At 34.9% G+C, this 14,964-nt stretch overlaps 1 protein-coding gene across 1 annotated transcript in view; it reads left to right on the top strand.

Annotated features, from left to right (window-relative positions):
* Positions 1–14,964, top strand: part of SPMIP7 (sperm microtubule inner protein 7) — a 62,086-nt gene that overhangs the window by 25,720 nt on the left and 21,402 nt on the right. The window contains exons 3-5 of the mRNA XM_054495483.2: positions 6,493–6,569; positions 10,848–10,986; positions 12,847–12,914. Coding sequence (XP_054351458.1) covers positions 6,493–6,569; positions 10,848–10,986; positions 12,847–12,914 — 284 coding nt within the window. The remainder of the gene's footprint in view (positions 1–6,492; positions 6,570–10,847; positions 10,987–12,846; positions 12,915–14,964) is intronic.

The following is a 14,964-nucleotide window of genomic DNA, read 5'->3' as shown; positions in this document are numbered from 1 at the left end:
CCTTGTTCACGAATCTTTTTTTTCTGCCCAATTAAACACTGCTAAATTTAATTTAAGGTTCTTTTTTTTTTTTTTTTCTTTTTTTGAGATGGCGTCTCGCTCTGTCACCCAGGCTGGAGTGCAATGGCATGATCTCAGCTCACTGCAACCTCCACCTCCCAGGTTCAAGCAATTCTCCTGCCTCAGCCTCCTGAGTGGCTAGGATTATAGGCACTTGCCATCATGCCTGCCTAATTTTTTTTTTTTTTTTGTAGAGATGGAGTTTCACCCTGTTGACCAGGCTGGCCTTGAACTCCTGACCTCAGATGATCCTCTGGCCTCGACCTCCCAAAGTGCTGGGATTACAGGCATGAGCCACCACATTCGGCTTTTCTTTTTAATAGTAACATATTCACAGGTTCCAGGGATTTGAACATGGATATATTTGGGGCTTTAAATATGAATATATTAAAATGATTTTAAAAATTCAAGTAAAGGAAATGAGGGAAATTTATTCCCAACAAGTGTACATTAAAAGAAATCCTGCCTAATAAAATGTTACTTTTTTCTTTTTAAGATTCATATGATTGTTTTAAATAAAAGTATAACATTGTCCTCTGAACGTATGTATGACAACTGTAGAGTAAGAGATGAAAGCATGTGATAAATTAACATAAGGTTGCAATGTTTGTACACGTTATGTGAAGTGGTATGTTAACTCTAAGTGAACTGTGGAGAGTTAAACATGCACATTGTTTTCTCTAGAGGAGTCACTAAAATGCAGTGTAAAGAAGTATAGTTAAAGAGTCGACTGATGGCTTAAGTTGGAATACTTAAAAAGCAAAAAGACAAATTTAAATAATTCCCAAAAAGGCAGAAAAAAAAGGAACAGAGAAATAGAAACGTAGGGCTTTCCAGAAGCCAGTAATAAAATGCTACACTTAATCCAAATATATCATAATTACATTAGTTACATTAATGGTAATATACTAAACATTCCAATTATAAGGCAGACATTGTCAGAATAGATAATAAAGCAAGACACAGCTATATGCTATTTACAAGAGGCATACTTCAGATATATAAAGATATAAATCCATTGAAAGTAAGCAAATGAAAAATACATACAATGTAAATAAAATATAAATAGGCTGTAGTGGCTATTTTGAGATCAGATTAAATAGACTTCATGAAAAAGGGTGTTACAAGACATAAAGAGAGTCAAGTCTTAGTTACAAAACAGTTAATTTGTCAAGAAAACCTAACAATCATAAATGTATATGCATCTAGTAACAAAGGTTCAAAATACTTGAGGCAAAAATGAACAGACCCAAAAAGGAGAGATACACAATTCCACTGATCACCTTACGGGATTTTAACATCTTTGTCTACTTGATGAAGCAACTAGACAAAACAACTAGTAAATACATAGATCTAAACAATACATCAATCACCTTCAGGTAGTTGATATTTATGGAACACTACACCAAACAAACACTAAATATTCTTTTCAAATGCACATGATATGTTTACTACTATACATGATATGTGGGGACATAAAACAAGTCTTAATACATTTAAAAGTATTGAATTCATCCCACATATGTTCTCTAGCCAACACAGAGTCAAATTAAAAATCAATGACCATAAGACATCTAGGAAAATATCAAATATTTCAAAATTAAACACACTTCTAAATAACCTACAGGTCAAAGAAGAAGTCACAAGATAAATTAGAAAATATTTAAACTTAGTGCAAAATAAAACATATCAAATTTTGTATAATGCAGTTAAAACTCTGCTAAGAAGAAAAATTAGCCTTATTTGCTTACCTTAGAAGACAAGAAAGATCTAAAATTAATGATAATGTTTCAATATTAAGAAACTAGAGGCTGGGTGTGGTGGCTCACGCCTGTAATCCTAGCACTTTGGGAGGCCAAGGTGGGTGGATCACTTGAGGTCAGGAGTTCAAGATCAGTTTGGTCAACATGGTGAAACCCCGTCTCTACTAAAAATACAAAAATTAGCCTGGCATGGTGGCGGGTGCCTGTAATCCCAGCTACTTGGGAGGCTGAGGCACACAGATCGCTTGAACCCAGGAGGCGGAGATTGCAGTGAGCTGAGATCATGCCACTGCACTCCAGCCTAGGCAACAGAGTGAGATTAAGTATATATATATATATATATATATATATATATATAAAGAGAGACTAGAAAAATTATTAAATTAAACCAAAAATAAGAAGGAAGAAAATTTAAAATTAGTAAGAATGGAAATTGTGAAATGGGGGATAGATACACAAGAGAAAAAATTTGAAAAGTCAAAAGTTATTTCCTAAGTGTCCATAGACAGACGAATGGATAAAGAAAATATGGTGTGTGTTCGTGTGTGTATAAATATATATTAGAATATTATTCAGCCATAAAAAGAAAAAGAACCTGCCATTTACCACAACATGTATGAACCTGAAGGACATTGTAAGTGAAATAAACCAGGCACAGAAACAGGAATATTGCATGATTTTACTTATATGTGAAATCTTAAAAAGTCAAGCTTATAGAAGCAAAGAGTAAAATGGTGGTTTCCAGGAGCTGAGGGTTGGAGAAAATGAGAGATGTTGGTCAAAGGGTATAAACTTTCAGTTTTAAGATGAATTAGTTCTGGAGATACATTATGGGGACTGTAGTTAATAATACTGTATTTCTTACTTGAAATGTGACAAGAGAACAGATTTTTGGCATCCTCACCACATATACACATACACACACACAAATGATAACAATGGGTGATGACAGATGTGTTAATTCACTTGACTGTGGTAATCGTTACACAATGTATACATGTATCGAATCATCATGTTGAACACCTTGAATATATACATTTCTTTTTCAATTAAATATTTTTAAAAGCCCAAAGGTTTTGCTTTGAAAGGATTAACGAAAGTGACAGACCTATTGTTAGTCTGATGAAGAAAAAGAGAATACACATTATCAATATAAAAAATTACAGATCCTAAAAAAAGATAAAGGAATATTACAAACTTCTGTGTGCCAATTAATTTGGCACTTAGATGAAATGAACAAAATCTTTAAAAATACAAGTTAACAAAATTAATACTAGATAAAATAGAATAAGATAAATGCATATATATATATATATATGAAGTTCTGTTTTTTTCTTAATCAGAAGACTTACCACAGTGAAAACTTCAGGCCTAGAAAGTTTTACTGATAAATGTTATCAGACATTCTAGGAAACAACCACCAATCTTATATAGGTTATTTCAGAAATAAAAGAGGGAGTACTTCTCAAACAATTTTAGGAGTCTAACTTTACCTCATATAACAAAATCAGAAAACGATTTTACAAAAAATAGAGGAAATCTTAGATTAATATTTCTCACATGCACAAACACAAACATCTTTACAAAGCAAATAAAAAACAATAATTTATAGAAAAGATATAATCAAGTAAAGTTTATCTCAGGAATGCAAATATTCACTTACCATTAAAAATTAATCAATGTAATTTAACATACTAATGGAGTAAAGGAGAAAATTAATCATTTTGCTAGATATAGTTTGAAGAATTTTTAAAAATATATAATGAACAGGTATATTGAACACAGAGTAGAAAAAAAGTGAAAAGGGAAATCACAAACAGAAAAGTTAATTCTTCATAGGAATAGAAAAAATACTACATTTATATGAAAACACAAAAGACCTGGAATAGCCAAAGCAATGCTGTGCAAAATGAGAAAGCTAGAGACATTACACTTCCTGACTTCAAAATATACCACAAAGCTATAGTAACCAAACCAGCATGTTACTAGCATAAAAACAGACACAGAGACCAATGGAACAGATTAGGGAACCCACATATAAATCCACACAATTACAACCAACTCATCTTCAACAAAGGCTCCAGGAATGCACAATGGGAAAAGGACAGTCTTTTCCATAAATGGTGCTGGGGAAACTGTATAGCCATCAGCACAAGAATGAAACTAGACCCCTACCTCTCACCATACACAAAAATCAAGTCAAAAGGGGTTAAAGATTTAAGTCTAAGATCTGAAGCTCTGAAACTATTAGAAAAAAGGAAGGAGGAAATGATCTAGGACATTGGTCTGGTCAAATATATTTTGCGTAAGACCTCAAAAGCACAGTCAACAAAAGTAAAAATAGAAAAAATGGGACTACATCAAGCTAAAATCTCTGTACAGCAAAAAAAAAAAAAAAAAAAAAATGAAGAGACTACTCACAGAATGGGGAAAATATTTGCCAACTACCCATCTGACAAAGGATTAATAACCAGAATGTATATAAAGACCTCAAACAAACAACTCTATAGCTATGTATATATATGTATGTCTTATTTTTATGTGTTATTCTGAAAAACGTCTATTCATATCTTTTTCTATATATATACTGATTAAAAATGGGCAAAAGATGTGAGTAGACATTTTTCAGAATAAGACATAAAAATAGTCAACAGGTATATGAAAAAATGCTCAACATCACCAATCAGAGAAATGCACATCAAAACCACAGTGAGATATCATCTCACACCAGTTAAAATGTCTTTTATCAAAAAGTCAGGGAATAACAAATGCTAGTGAGGATATGGAGAAAGGAAAACCTTCATTCGCTGTTGGTAGAAATGTAAATTAGTAAAGTCACTATGGAAAACAGTATGGAGGTTCCTCAAAAACCTAAAACTAGAAATACTATATAATTCAGTGATTCCACTACTGAGTATATATCCAAAAGAAAGGAAAACAATATATCAAAAAGATATCTGCATTCCCATGTTTATTGCAGCCCTTATTCACATTAGGCAAAATGTGGAATCAAGATAAGTGTCCATCAGTGGATGAATGGGTAGAGAAAATGTGGTATATATACACAACGGAATATTATTCAGCCATAAAAGAGAATAAAATTCTGTCATTTGTACCAACATGGATGAAACTGGAGGTCATTATGTCAAATAAAATAAGCCAACTACGTAAGACAAATATTGCTTGTTCGCACTGATATATGAAAGCTACAATGGTGGATCTCATGAAGATAGAGAGTAGATTGGTGGTTACCAGAGGCCAAGAAAGGGAGTGTGGAGGGGGGATAAGGAGAGGCTGATTAATGGGTACAAATATACAGTTAGATTCAATAATTAAGACCATGTTTGATATATCAGTGGGGTGACTATAGTTAACAGTAATCTGTTGCACATTTCAAAATAACTAGAGGAGAAAATTCATATGTTTCTAGCATAAAGAAAAGATAGATATTTAAGGTGATGGATATTCCGATTACTCTGATTTGATTTTTACAGATTATATGAATGTATCAAATTATCACATTTACCCCCAAAATTTGCGTATCTATTATGTATCAATACAAATACATTTTAAAACTATGAAAGTTGATAGTGGCAGAATAGAAGGTACATGCGGAAGTTAGAGATAAAGCAATGCAAAAATTAAGAGACATGAACCACAGAATGAAAAGTCCAGTATTTGTCTGATAGTAATTCTAAAAGAAGAGAATAATTATAATTCATTGACAGTAAATAGATAAAGATGGAGAACTATTTGATGAAAGTCATGAATTGTTAAATTGAAGAAGTATAACAAGTCCTGAGCCAGATGAACAAAAATATAGCCTCTCCTAAACAAATTATATTGAGTCTGTAAAAAATCTCAAGACAAAGATAATGTCCTAAATTTAAGCAGAGGGGAGGGAAACAGAATACCTGCAAACAATTAAACTCAGTGTGTTTTAAAAGCAACAATACATCCTCGAAGTCAATGAGGTAAATTTGTTACTAAAAAAATCGACACTAGAATTGAACTAGAATTCTGAACCCAAGTTAGAACACTTTTCAAAACTGAGGGTGAATTAAAACATAGAACTAGAAAAAATTTACATTTGTGAAAGAATTAACAAAAATTGAACTTAAGCAGAAAGAAATGGAATCAAGTACCTAGGGGAGAAAAAACAAGTACAATAAAAAGCAAAAGGAGGCAACGAATTGGTAAAATATCATTGAAAATTGAAATAAATAGTAACCATTAAAGATAATAATGATTATAACAATAATTAGTTAATTAATTTTGATAAAATAACTGGAAGATAGAGAAAAGTATCTCATAACTAATCTCCTTATTAGAAGAAAAGACAATACATTTTAAAAATGTTTTAATTACATTGTGCTAAAACTAAGTATTTGCTGATGTTTCCAATTCAAGAGCTTTCTCTTAAGTTCTCACTTTCCATTAACTTTAATATACATTTTGTGAATTTTAATTTAATGATTATGACAATAAAACAATTCAAATTCCTTAAACAGGAGAGGAAAAGTAGGGAAGCATTAAATCTGGTCAATCCAAGAGGTGCATGAAAGAAGAAATATGAAGAAAAAGGAATCCAAAAGAAAACATGACTAGAAAACAATAGCAATTCCCATTTATATTTGGTCTCTTTTAACTTATTTTTCATGCCTTCTAGGATGAAGGTAAACCACTTGTTCAAACAAACAAGAAATGTAATGCAAAGGACTCATTTTACAAGTCCTCTACACAAAAGTAAGCAGTTTTCCCAGTGGAATTTTGATTTTGGAATATGTTTCTTTTTCCATTATGACACATCCTCTTTATGTCTATAATATCCTGGATCTTATGAGTGACCCAGAGAACATCAAACACAGACATTTACTGATATTGATTGCTAAAATAAACATTGAAGGAAGAGTCTTAAGACACACCTATGCTTGATGGAAGAATAAAACCAAAACAGAAAGTAAATGGTCAAAGAGAGAGGGGGGTGATAAGAGTACAGCATCCTAGAAAGCCAAGACAGAGAAAGTTTAAAGGGGAGAATTCATTGACTCAGTCAACAAATATATTGGGTACCTATTACGAATCTATGTCTTAGACTATGAGCTACATCAGTGAGTAGGCAAAGATCTCTGCTCTCAGATCTCTCATTATAAAGGTGTATTGATCTGTTTTCATGCTGCTAGTAAAGACATACCCGAGACTGGGCAATTTACAAATGAAAGAGGTTTAATTGACACGTTCCACATGGCTGGGGAGGCCTCACAATCATGGCATAAGGCAAGGAGGAGCAAAGTTACGTCTTATATGATAGCAATCAAGAGAGCCTGTGCAGGGCAACTCCCATTTATAAAACCATCAGATCTCGTGAGACTTATTCACTACCACGAGAACGGTATGGGGGAAACTGCCCCCATGATTCAATTATCTCCACCTGGCCCCACCCTAGACAGGTAAGGATTATTACAATTCAAGGTCAGATTTGGATGGGGACACAGCCAAACCATATCAAAAGGGAAACAGACAATAATAAACAAACACACTTAGTAAATAGATCATATCGTAAAAAGTGACAGATAAGTCTATGAAGAAAAGGTAGAACAGGACAAGATCAGGAGTCCCACATGTACAGGGTAGCAGGCTTTGGTAATAAGTAGGAGGTGTGGGGAGGCCTCCCCAGGTGCTGAGGGGTGTGCAGAAATTTGGAGGAGTTGAGAGAGCAGCCATGCAGAGACTTGGAGTGACTCTGTACCCTGAAGAGGGAATACAGAGCAAAAGCCCAGGTCAGAAGTATGCTTAAGATGTTAAGGAAGAACAAAAGGCCAGGGTCCCTGGAGTAGGGTAGCAGTAGGGTAAGAGGAGGGAGTAGCAAAAGGAAAGGTCAGAGAAGTGCTAGGAACCAGATATTGTGGGACACTTTAAGCAATTGTAATTTTACCAGGACTGTCATTCTGAGTGACATGAGGCTTTAGCAGAGAAGTGGAAAGATCAGACTTATACATGAAGGTAATAATCATGGTGGCTGCTGCGATCAAAGTAGATTTTTACAGGGGAGAGAAGATGGAACACCAGTTAGGAGGTTATTGTTGTCATTTAGGACAGAGATAATGGTAGCTTGGGGGAGAGTGCTGGCAGAAAAATTTGTAAGCAATGGTTGAGTTCTGGATGTATGTTGAATGTAGAGCCAACACAATTTTCTGATTGTGATGAATCTGGAGGAAAAACGACTAATGATTCTAAGGCTTTGGCCTATGCAGCTGGATGTACTGATATTGCCATTTCATAAAAAGGTGAAGGCAGTGGAGAAGTCAGTTTTATATACATTGAATATAAAGATGTTCATTAGACATCCAAGTGGGTATGTCAAGTAGGCAGTGTGAAATACGGATTTGAAGTTTGAGGCAGAGGCCTAGGCCAGAGAAATCAACCTGGGTGTCATGGCTTATAGAAAGGTATGTAAAGCCATGGCACTGAATGAGAACACTAAAGGAGAAGTATAATCATACAGGCAAAGGGCACTGAGTCCTGGCATCTCGTTAAAAAAGAGAAAAAAAAGAGGAGAAGCCAGCAATAGAGACTGAGAAGGAGCAACCAGCATGGTAGGAGGAAGAAGAAGAGTCTAGGTCCTGGAAGGCAGATTGAGGATGTGTTCAGGAAAGAGTAATGAATGCCTATTCACATCATGCAAATAGGTCAGGTGGGATGAGGCCCAAGAATGGATAATGGGGCTGACTAGTGGTTTTAGAATTCAGCAGAGTGATAGAGTGAAGGCCAAAACACATGGCATGACACAGAGAAATGGAAGAACAGGGAGAGAGAGGCAGCAAAGATAATAAAGAAATGACAACACGTGTGGACCTCAAAGCACTCCGTATCTGCCCACTCTTTTTTGTTCACATATTTTGAACACTTCAGACAGGCTTCACATTTCAACTTCATTTTTTTTTCATTCAAATTGAAAGTATACCCATAACCAAACATAGCGTCATGAAACACATGTATGAATGCCTACTATCCCAGGGGTGTTATGAAAACATTTAAAAACATGATATGAAGTTGGATTTCAAAGTATTAGAACAACATGAGGAAAAAGTCTTGTTCATCAGCCATCTTAGAATCCAACTCTAAGGCTCAAAACATACCTGCTTGCTGAATATGGGACCTTAGCATCCTCCATTCTTTTTCACCTCAATTTTCTCATCTTAAAAATGAAGGATGATAACTAAATGGCCCATAAATTCCTCTCTGACTTTTGGGTTTATTTCCCATTGTATTCTTATCTTGATTTTAATTTTAAAAATTCCAGTGATCGTCTCAGAAACAGTTAATATTTTTATTAAGGTTGTGATACTTCACTCAGAATGGAAAAGTTTTATTATAAGACAAAGTATCAAATCATAGTATTAAGTAGTTTCTCTTTAAACATATAAAGTGTCCTTAGGGAAAAGTTTATTACTTTCATGGAAAATTCCATAAAATATTTATGAAATTTATCAGAGGCTCAAACAGTGAGGTATCTTTTAAGATTTCACTGAACTCACAGATTAATTTCTTACATACAACACTAGTCAGATATGTTAGAAAACATTTAAGACTTTGCTATGATTTAAAATATCTTATTATATTTAGTACTTCTATGACATTAATTTTAAGATAAGTAAGTTCAAAATGTATTCACACACAACAAGAACACTATGGACTCATCACTGATCTATTTAACTTTTCCAATATTATGTTTTTTAATTCTCACAGCATTCCTATGTGGTAGAGACAATTTTTATATTGGTCCTTTTTCACTCTTGTATCATAAACACCTAGCACAAGGCTTGAAATACAGTCATCTCTGAACAAATATATGTTGAGGAAGTGAGAATCACTGGTAATTCTTTTAAAAATGACTTTGACTGACAGTGGGATTTTTTTGGAAAGATATGCCTTGCCCATAGAATGGAAAGATCAAGTTTCACACTAAGTGGGGATAGGGCAGGAGAAGGTCTGGGGTTCCATCTATCTTGTCAGAATATAGTCTTTAAAATGAGGGTTTTATGGTTTTCAATCAGGATCCAGTTGAAATTGATTTCACTGTGTCTGTCATATATGCCTGTGAAAAAGAGCAACTTTCAAAACTCCAAAGATCCCCATATTTGTGTGTGTGTGTGTGTGTGTGTGTGTGTGTTTAAAATAATTGCATGTCATCGGATGGCTGAAGCCCTTCAACCATGCTAAAAAAGTTGTACAATTTGGCTGCATTAGTGTGGAATAGTGGGAATGTTGCTGAATCTTAGGAGGCAGATTATTTTTGCAGGGGAGAATCCTGACTTTGACCAATAGCTGACCTTAAGCAAAGGAAATCAGTTTTCTAAACCATAGTTTATTTGTAAATTAATGGTATTCTCTGAAGTTCAAATGAGCATTTTTTTGGAAACTGTAAGATGTATGTAAGTTTTCTACTTCTGTGTGACAGACTGCAGGAACTTAGCAGCTTCTGTTATCTAGCAGTCCTGTAGGTCAGAAGTCTAGGTATGTCCCAACTGGGTTCACTGTTTAGGGTTCCCTAAAGCTGGAATCAAGGTGTCAGATGAGACTTGGTTCTCATCTTCCGGGATCATTCAGGTTGTTGACAGAATTCCATTCATTGTGGCTATAGGACTGATATTTGTTTCTTCAAGGGCAGACAAAGAGCATATGTTGTTGTTTTGTGTCTCTTTTTAGAGCTTGCTTGCTAAGGTTGGGCCTATTCAGGAAAATCCCACCTTCTGATTAACTCAAATTCAACCAATTAGGGACCTTTACTATATGTGCCAATCTCTTGGGGCGTATAAAATCACATAACACAGGAGTACTACCTCATCATAATCACTTGCTCTGCCTACTGTCCAGGGGAGGTGATTATATATGGTATACACACCAAAGGGCAGGGATCCTTGGGGTCATCTTCAGATTCTTCTTATCATAGTATAATATTGTTATAAACTTTACCAATTGAATATGCTTTTCATAAGATGTTCTTATTTAATAACTTCATAGAGCTTATGAAGATGTTCCTTGGGATAAGATGCTACCACCAAAACTTGTTCCAGAAGAAACAACATTGGAAAAAGCCACTGACCCCATCTCACAGTGTTTTACTCTGAAAAGATATAAAGGGGTGCCAGCAATAACTCAGGTCAGCAGACTTCTCTGACCAATAATGTATTTCTCATTGTTATTCAAATGAGTTCTAAAACTTTAAGTCAAAATAATACTTATTTTATTGTTAACAATACCTAAGGAAGTAAATTTATGTAAGATAAGTAAATATATATATATATACACACACACACACACACGTATGGAGTTGAAATTTCCATAATCATGCAAGTTATTGATGACTGCAAATACTCTGATGTTTTCAATATTCAAAACTTTTATTGATTATATAAAGACTACCTCTTTCTCAAAAGTAATTTGCAATGACTGTGTTTATTTTTGGAATTGCAAGAGAATGAGTAAATAATGAAGAAGACAGAAATAATTTTACCAGATAACCTATGCTGAAGATGGTTCTTCACATAGGATCTAGATCTTAGCTCTGTACTTTTCATGGCAAAAAGAGAAGATCCATAGATTGCTATCTGATGTTGTCACTTATTATGTGATAAAACAAAGCATACCAACTTTTCAGTAGTGACACTCATTCTTTTCATTTCCGAGTATCAAGAAGAATTTATCACGGGAATTATCATATCTATGCCATAGCCAGAGAACTTTTCGTAATGTGTGAATCTGTTTGTGTTACTCCACTGATTAAACCCATCCTTTTTTATTAAAAAAAAAAAAAAATCCATACTCCTTGACATGACACAGACCCAATTCTCCATTATTTGCCCATGGCTCCCTCCTTAGCTTCATCCCTGCCCCATTCTCATCTTCTTACTTTTCCTCTTTATTGCCCAAACATCACCCCACTCTGTACTCTGTCCTTTCTCTGCTGAGCTTCTCTCAAGTCCTCAAGTCTCCCATGCTCGTTTCCAGGTTGTGCGCTTTGCAAAGATTGTTCCACTGCCTTCATCACTCTCTCTATTTATGCTAGGTGAATCTCAAGAATTCTTCAGGTCTTATTGTAGCCCTCACTTTTGACCTCCCGACACTGGATTAGATGTCTCATCTCTGTGCTTGCAAAGTACCTTCTACTTCCATTGATTCCTTTATCTTTTTGTGCCACTTCTCACTGCGTAAGAGTCTGGTTAAGCCCTTGGGCTTTTCCCATAATGAAGTTTTTGAGTACATAAAATCCATAGGATTAAAAAGAAAATCAATTATATTGAAATACAGCTCTTAATATAGATCCCAAGAGGTCCGCTGATGGTAGGTTACGAAGCCTATATTTTCTTGTAAAATTTATTCAGCTTTTACAGAGAAAAATGATAATAAAAGAGGAAAAACATGGCTTTAATATAAAGACTCAAACCTGAGATTTTTCACATAGAAAAAGTGAATTAAAATAAAAATATATATGGTTTCATCTAGCTAATTTTAAAGGATCTGTAAACTACTTTAAAATATTTTTATACCTGTGAAAGTTGGTCCTTTCATTACACATTCCTTGGCGTTAAATTCTACTAGCATCAAAAGTCTTTCTTGGGCCAGATGATATTCAAAGCTTAGGATCTATGCTGGTTTGGAAGTGGGAAACTGGCCTGGGTTTGCAGAGGGTAGACTACAGTGGATCCAAGTCAGAACAGTAGCTAAGGATGAAAACTAAAATCAGACTTTCCACATGGGTTTCGGTATGAAACAGGTGGATAATGAGACAGATTCCAGCTATGAGAAAACAAATTGAAATTGGAAGTCTGAGACCAGATCAAAGACCATGAGTGGCTCCAGACCGAATCCATGAAGTGCTAGCGAAGCTTGGAGACTGCATTTCCTAGAGAGCCTGGGGCATAGCTATGATGTAGAAAGGACTGTCAAGGGGACAGGAGCTTATCCACCAAAAATTATAACGTGCTCATTAACTGCCATTGATTTTGATGATTATTTTTAGATGGTTGGTGAGCTCTGGGACAGATTTCAAACAAGATCTTTCTTGACACCAGTCAAACCAATTAATTTGTAAGTTTTATCTCCTAAAGTTCTCACACTAGGTTTCTCACTATCATGTATTGTAATTAAGAAGCTAATGCTGTAGCCCTTGGCTTAGAGGGTTGGGTGAGGGATATGTTCTCTGACGGAGAGCATCCCAGGGACCCCCTGACTCAAGTCCTTAGGGCTGGGAAGATGATCCAAATCCCAGGGCAGTTGCTCAGTGTGCCTGCTTCCTTTACTTTCTCTTTACCCTCCTAAGATTTAGAATATTGGATGTACCGTAACCATTTTGGAAAACTGAGTGCAGTGACTCGTGCTTGTAATCGGAGCACTTTGGGAAGCCAAGGTGGGAGAATTACTTGAGCCCAGGAGATAGAGGCCACCCTGGGTGGTCTGTAATTGAAATTGAGTTGTAATTTCTCTTTTGTAGACATGATAAGACCATATCTCTACAAAAATAAAAAAAAAAAATTAATTGGCCAAGAGGGATGGTGGTGCACCTGTAGTCCCAACTACTCAGGAGGGTGAGGCAGGAGGATCCCTCGAGCCCAAAAGTTCCAGGCAGCACTGAGCCATGATTGCACCACTGCATTCCAGCCTGGGTGACAGAGCAAGATCCTGCCTTAAAAAAGAAATAAATAGGCCGGGCATGGTGACTCATGCCTGTAATCCCAGCACTTTGGGAGGCCTAGGCAGTGGATCACCTGAGGTCAGGGGTTTGAAGCCAGCCTGACCAACATGGTGAAACCCCGCCTGTAATCCCAGCTACTTGGGAGGCTGAGGCAGGAGAATTGCTTGGATCCAGGAGGCAGAGATTGCAGTGAGCTCAGATCACGGCACTGCACTCCAGCCTGGACAATGAGTGAGACTCCATCTCAAATAAATAAATACAATAATATAAAATAGGGAGGGCTTTTAAACAATTTGATATAAACAATTATAATATTGCTAAAATCCATGGTCTTTATATAAAGTAGATTATACATTATTTTCTATCAATTTTTGTATTATATAGTTACTTTGTGTTCTATTAATGTTAGAAACTATGGTTTTATTACTACTACTTCCTTACATGTAATTTTCACATTTAGTCTAAAAAAGCTTGGTGTTTCTGCCTTTGAAAACATCACAGTATTGTCTGTTCATTTTTGCTCTTAACACAACCCACAACACAGGTTATCATCTTTGTTTTTATTTTGTATTCATTTTTGAATGTTTTATGTACACAAAAATGTATAAGAATATGATATTTTCTGTGTGTCTGCTCCCCAACTTTAGAAATAAAATATTACTTACACAATGGAAAATTTCTATATATTTTTTTTTCTAAGCACATCTATCTTCCTTGGGGAGCATGACTAGTATTCTGGATTTGACGTTTCACATTTTCATGCATTCTTATAATTTTTTAAAACATGTGCTATTGTTAACCAATATATGGAATTGTGTTCTTTGTTTATAAACCCAGTATTAGTGGTATCATACATATATTTATGCAACTTTATATTTTTGTTCATATGAAAAGTTACATATGAGGAAGTAATACTAATAAAGTCATAGTTTCTAACATTAATAGAACACAAAGTAACTATATGATACAAAAATTGATAGAAAATAATTTACATTATTTAATTTCACATTATTTAATTTACACAAAATTTATATTTGTGTTTGTAAGATTCATATCTCTTGACATCTGTGTTTCTAGGAGTTTGTTTTCACTGTTGTAGAGTCTTCCTTTAAATGGATGTGCCAAAAATTATTCATCCATTCTCGTAATTATTTTCTGATTTTTATTACAGTTGGTACAGTGCCCACATACCTTCACATACCTAAGTGTAAAAATATTTCTGAGTTTTATATACTCATATTTATGTCTAGAATTGTTGGGTCATGTGATGTGTGCTTCTCTGCTTTTTAGATATTGCTATGTTCTTCTCCAAATGAGTTTCAACAACGGAATCTCCCATTATAAGTGCTTGGGCTCCCATTACTGCACATCACAGCCAGTATTTACAATTTTCAGATTAAAAAAAAAATCCAGTCTTATGAATAACAAATTGTGCTGCATTATAAT

The sequence above is a fragment of the Pongo pygmaeus genome, chromosome 6 (assembly GCF_028885625.2).
Source record: "Pongo pygmaeus isolate AG05252 chromosome 6, NHGRI_mPonPyg2-v2.0_pri, whole genome shotgun sequence".
In the NCBI taxonomy this organism is placed as follows: domain Eukaryota; kingdom Metazoa; phylum Chordata; class Mammalia; order Primates; family Hominidae; genus Pongo; species Pongo pygmaeus.
Note: the sequence above shows the minus strand (reverse complement) of the source record. Positions and strands in the feature narration are given on the sequence as shown.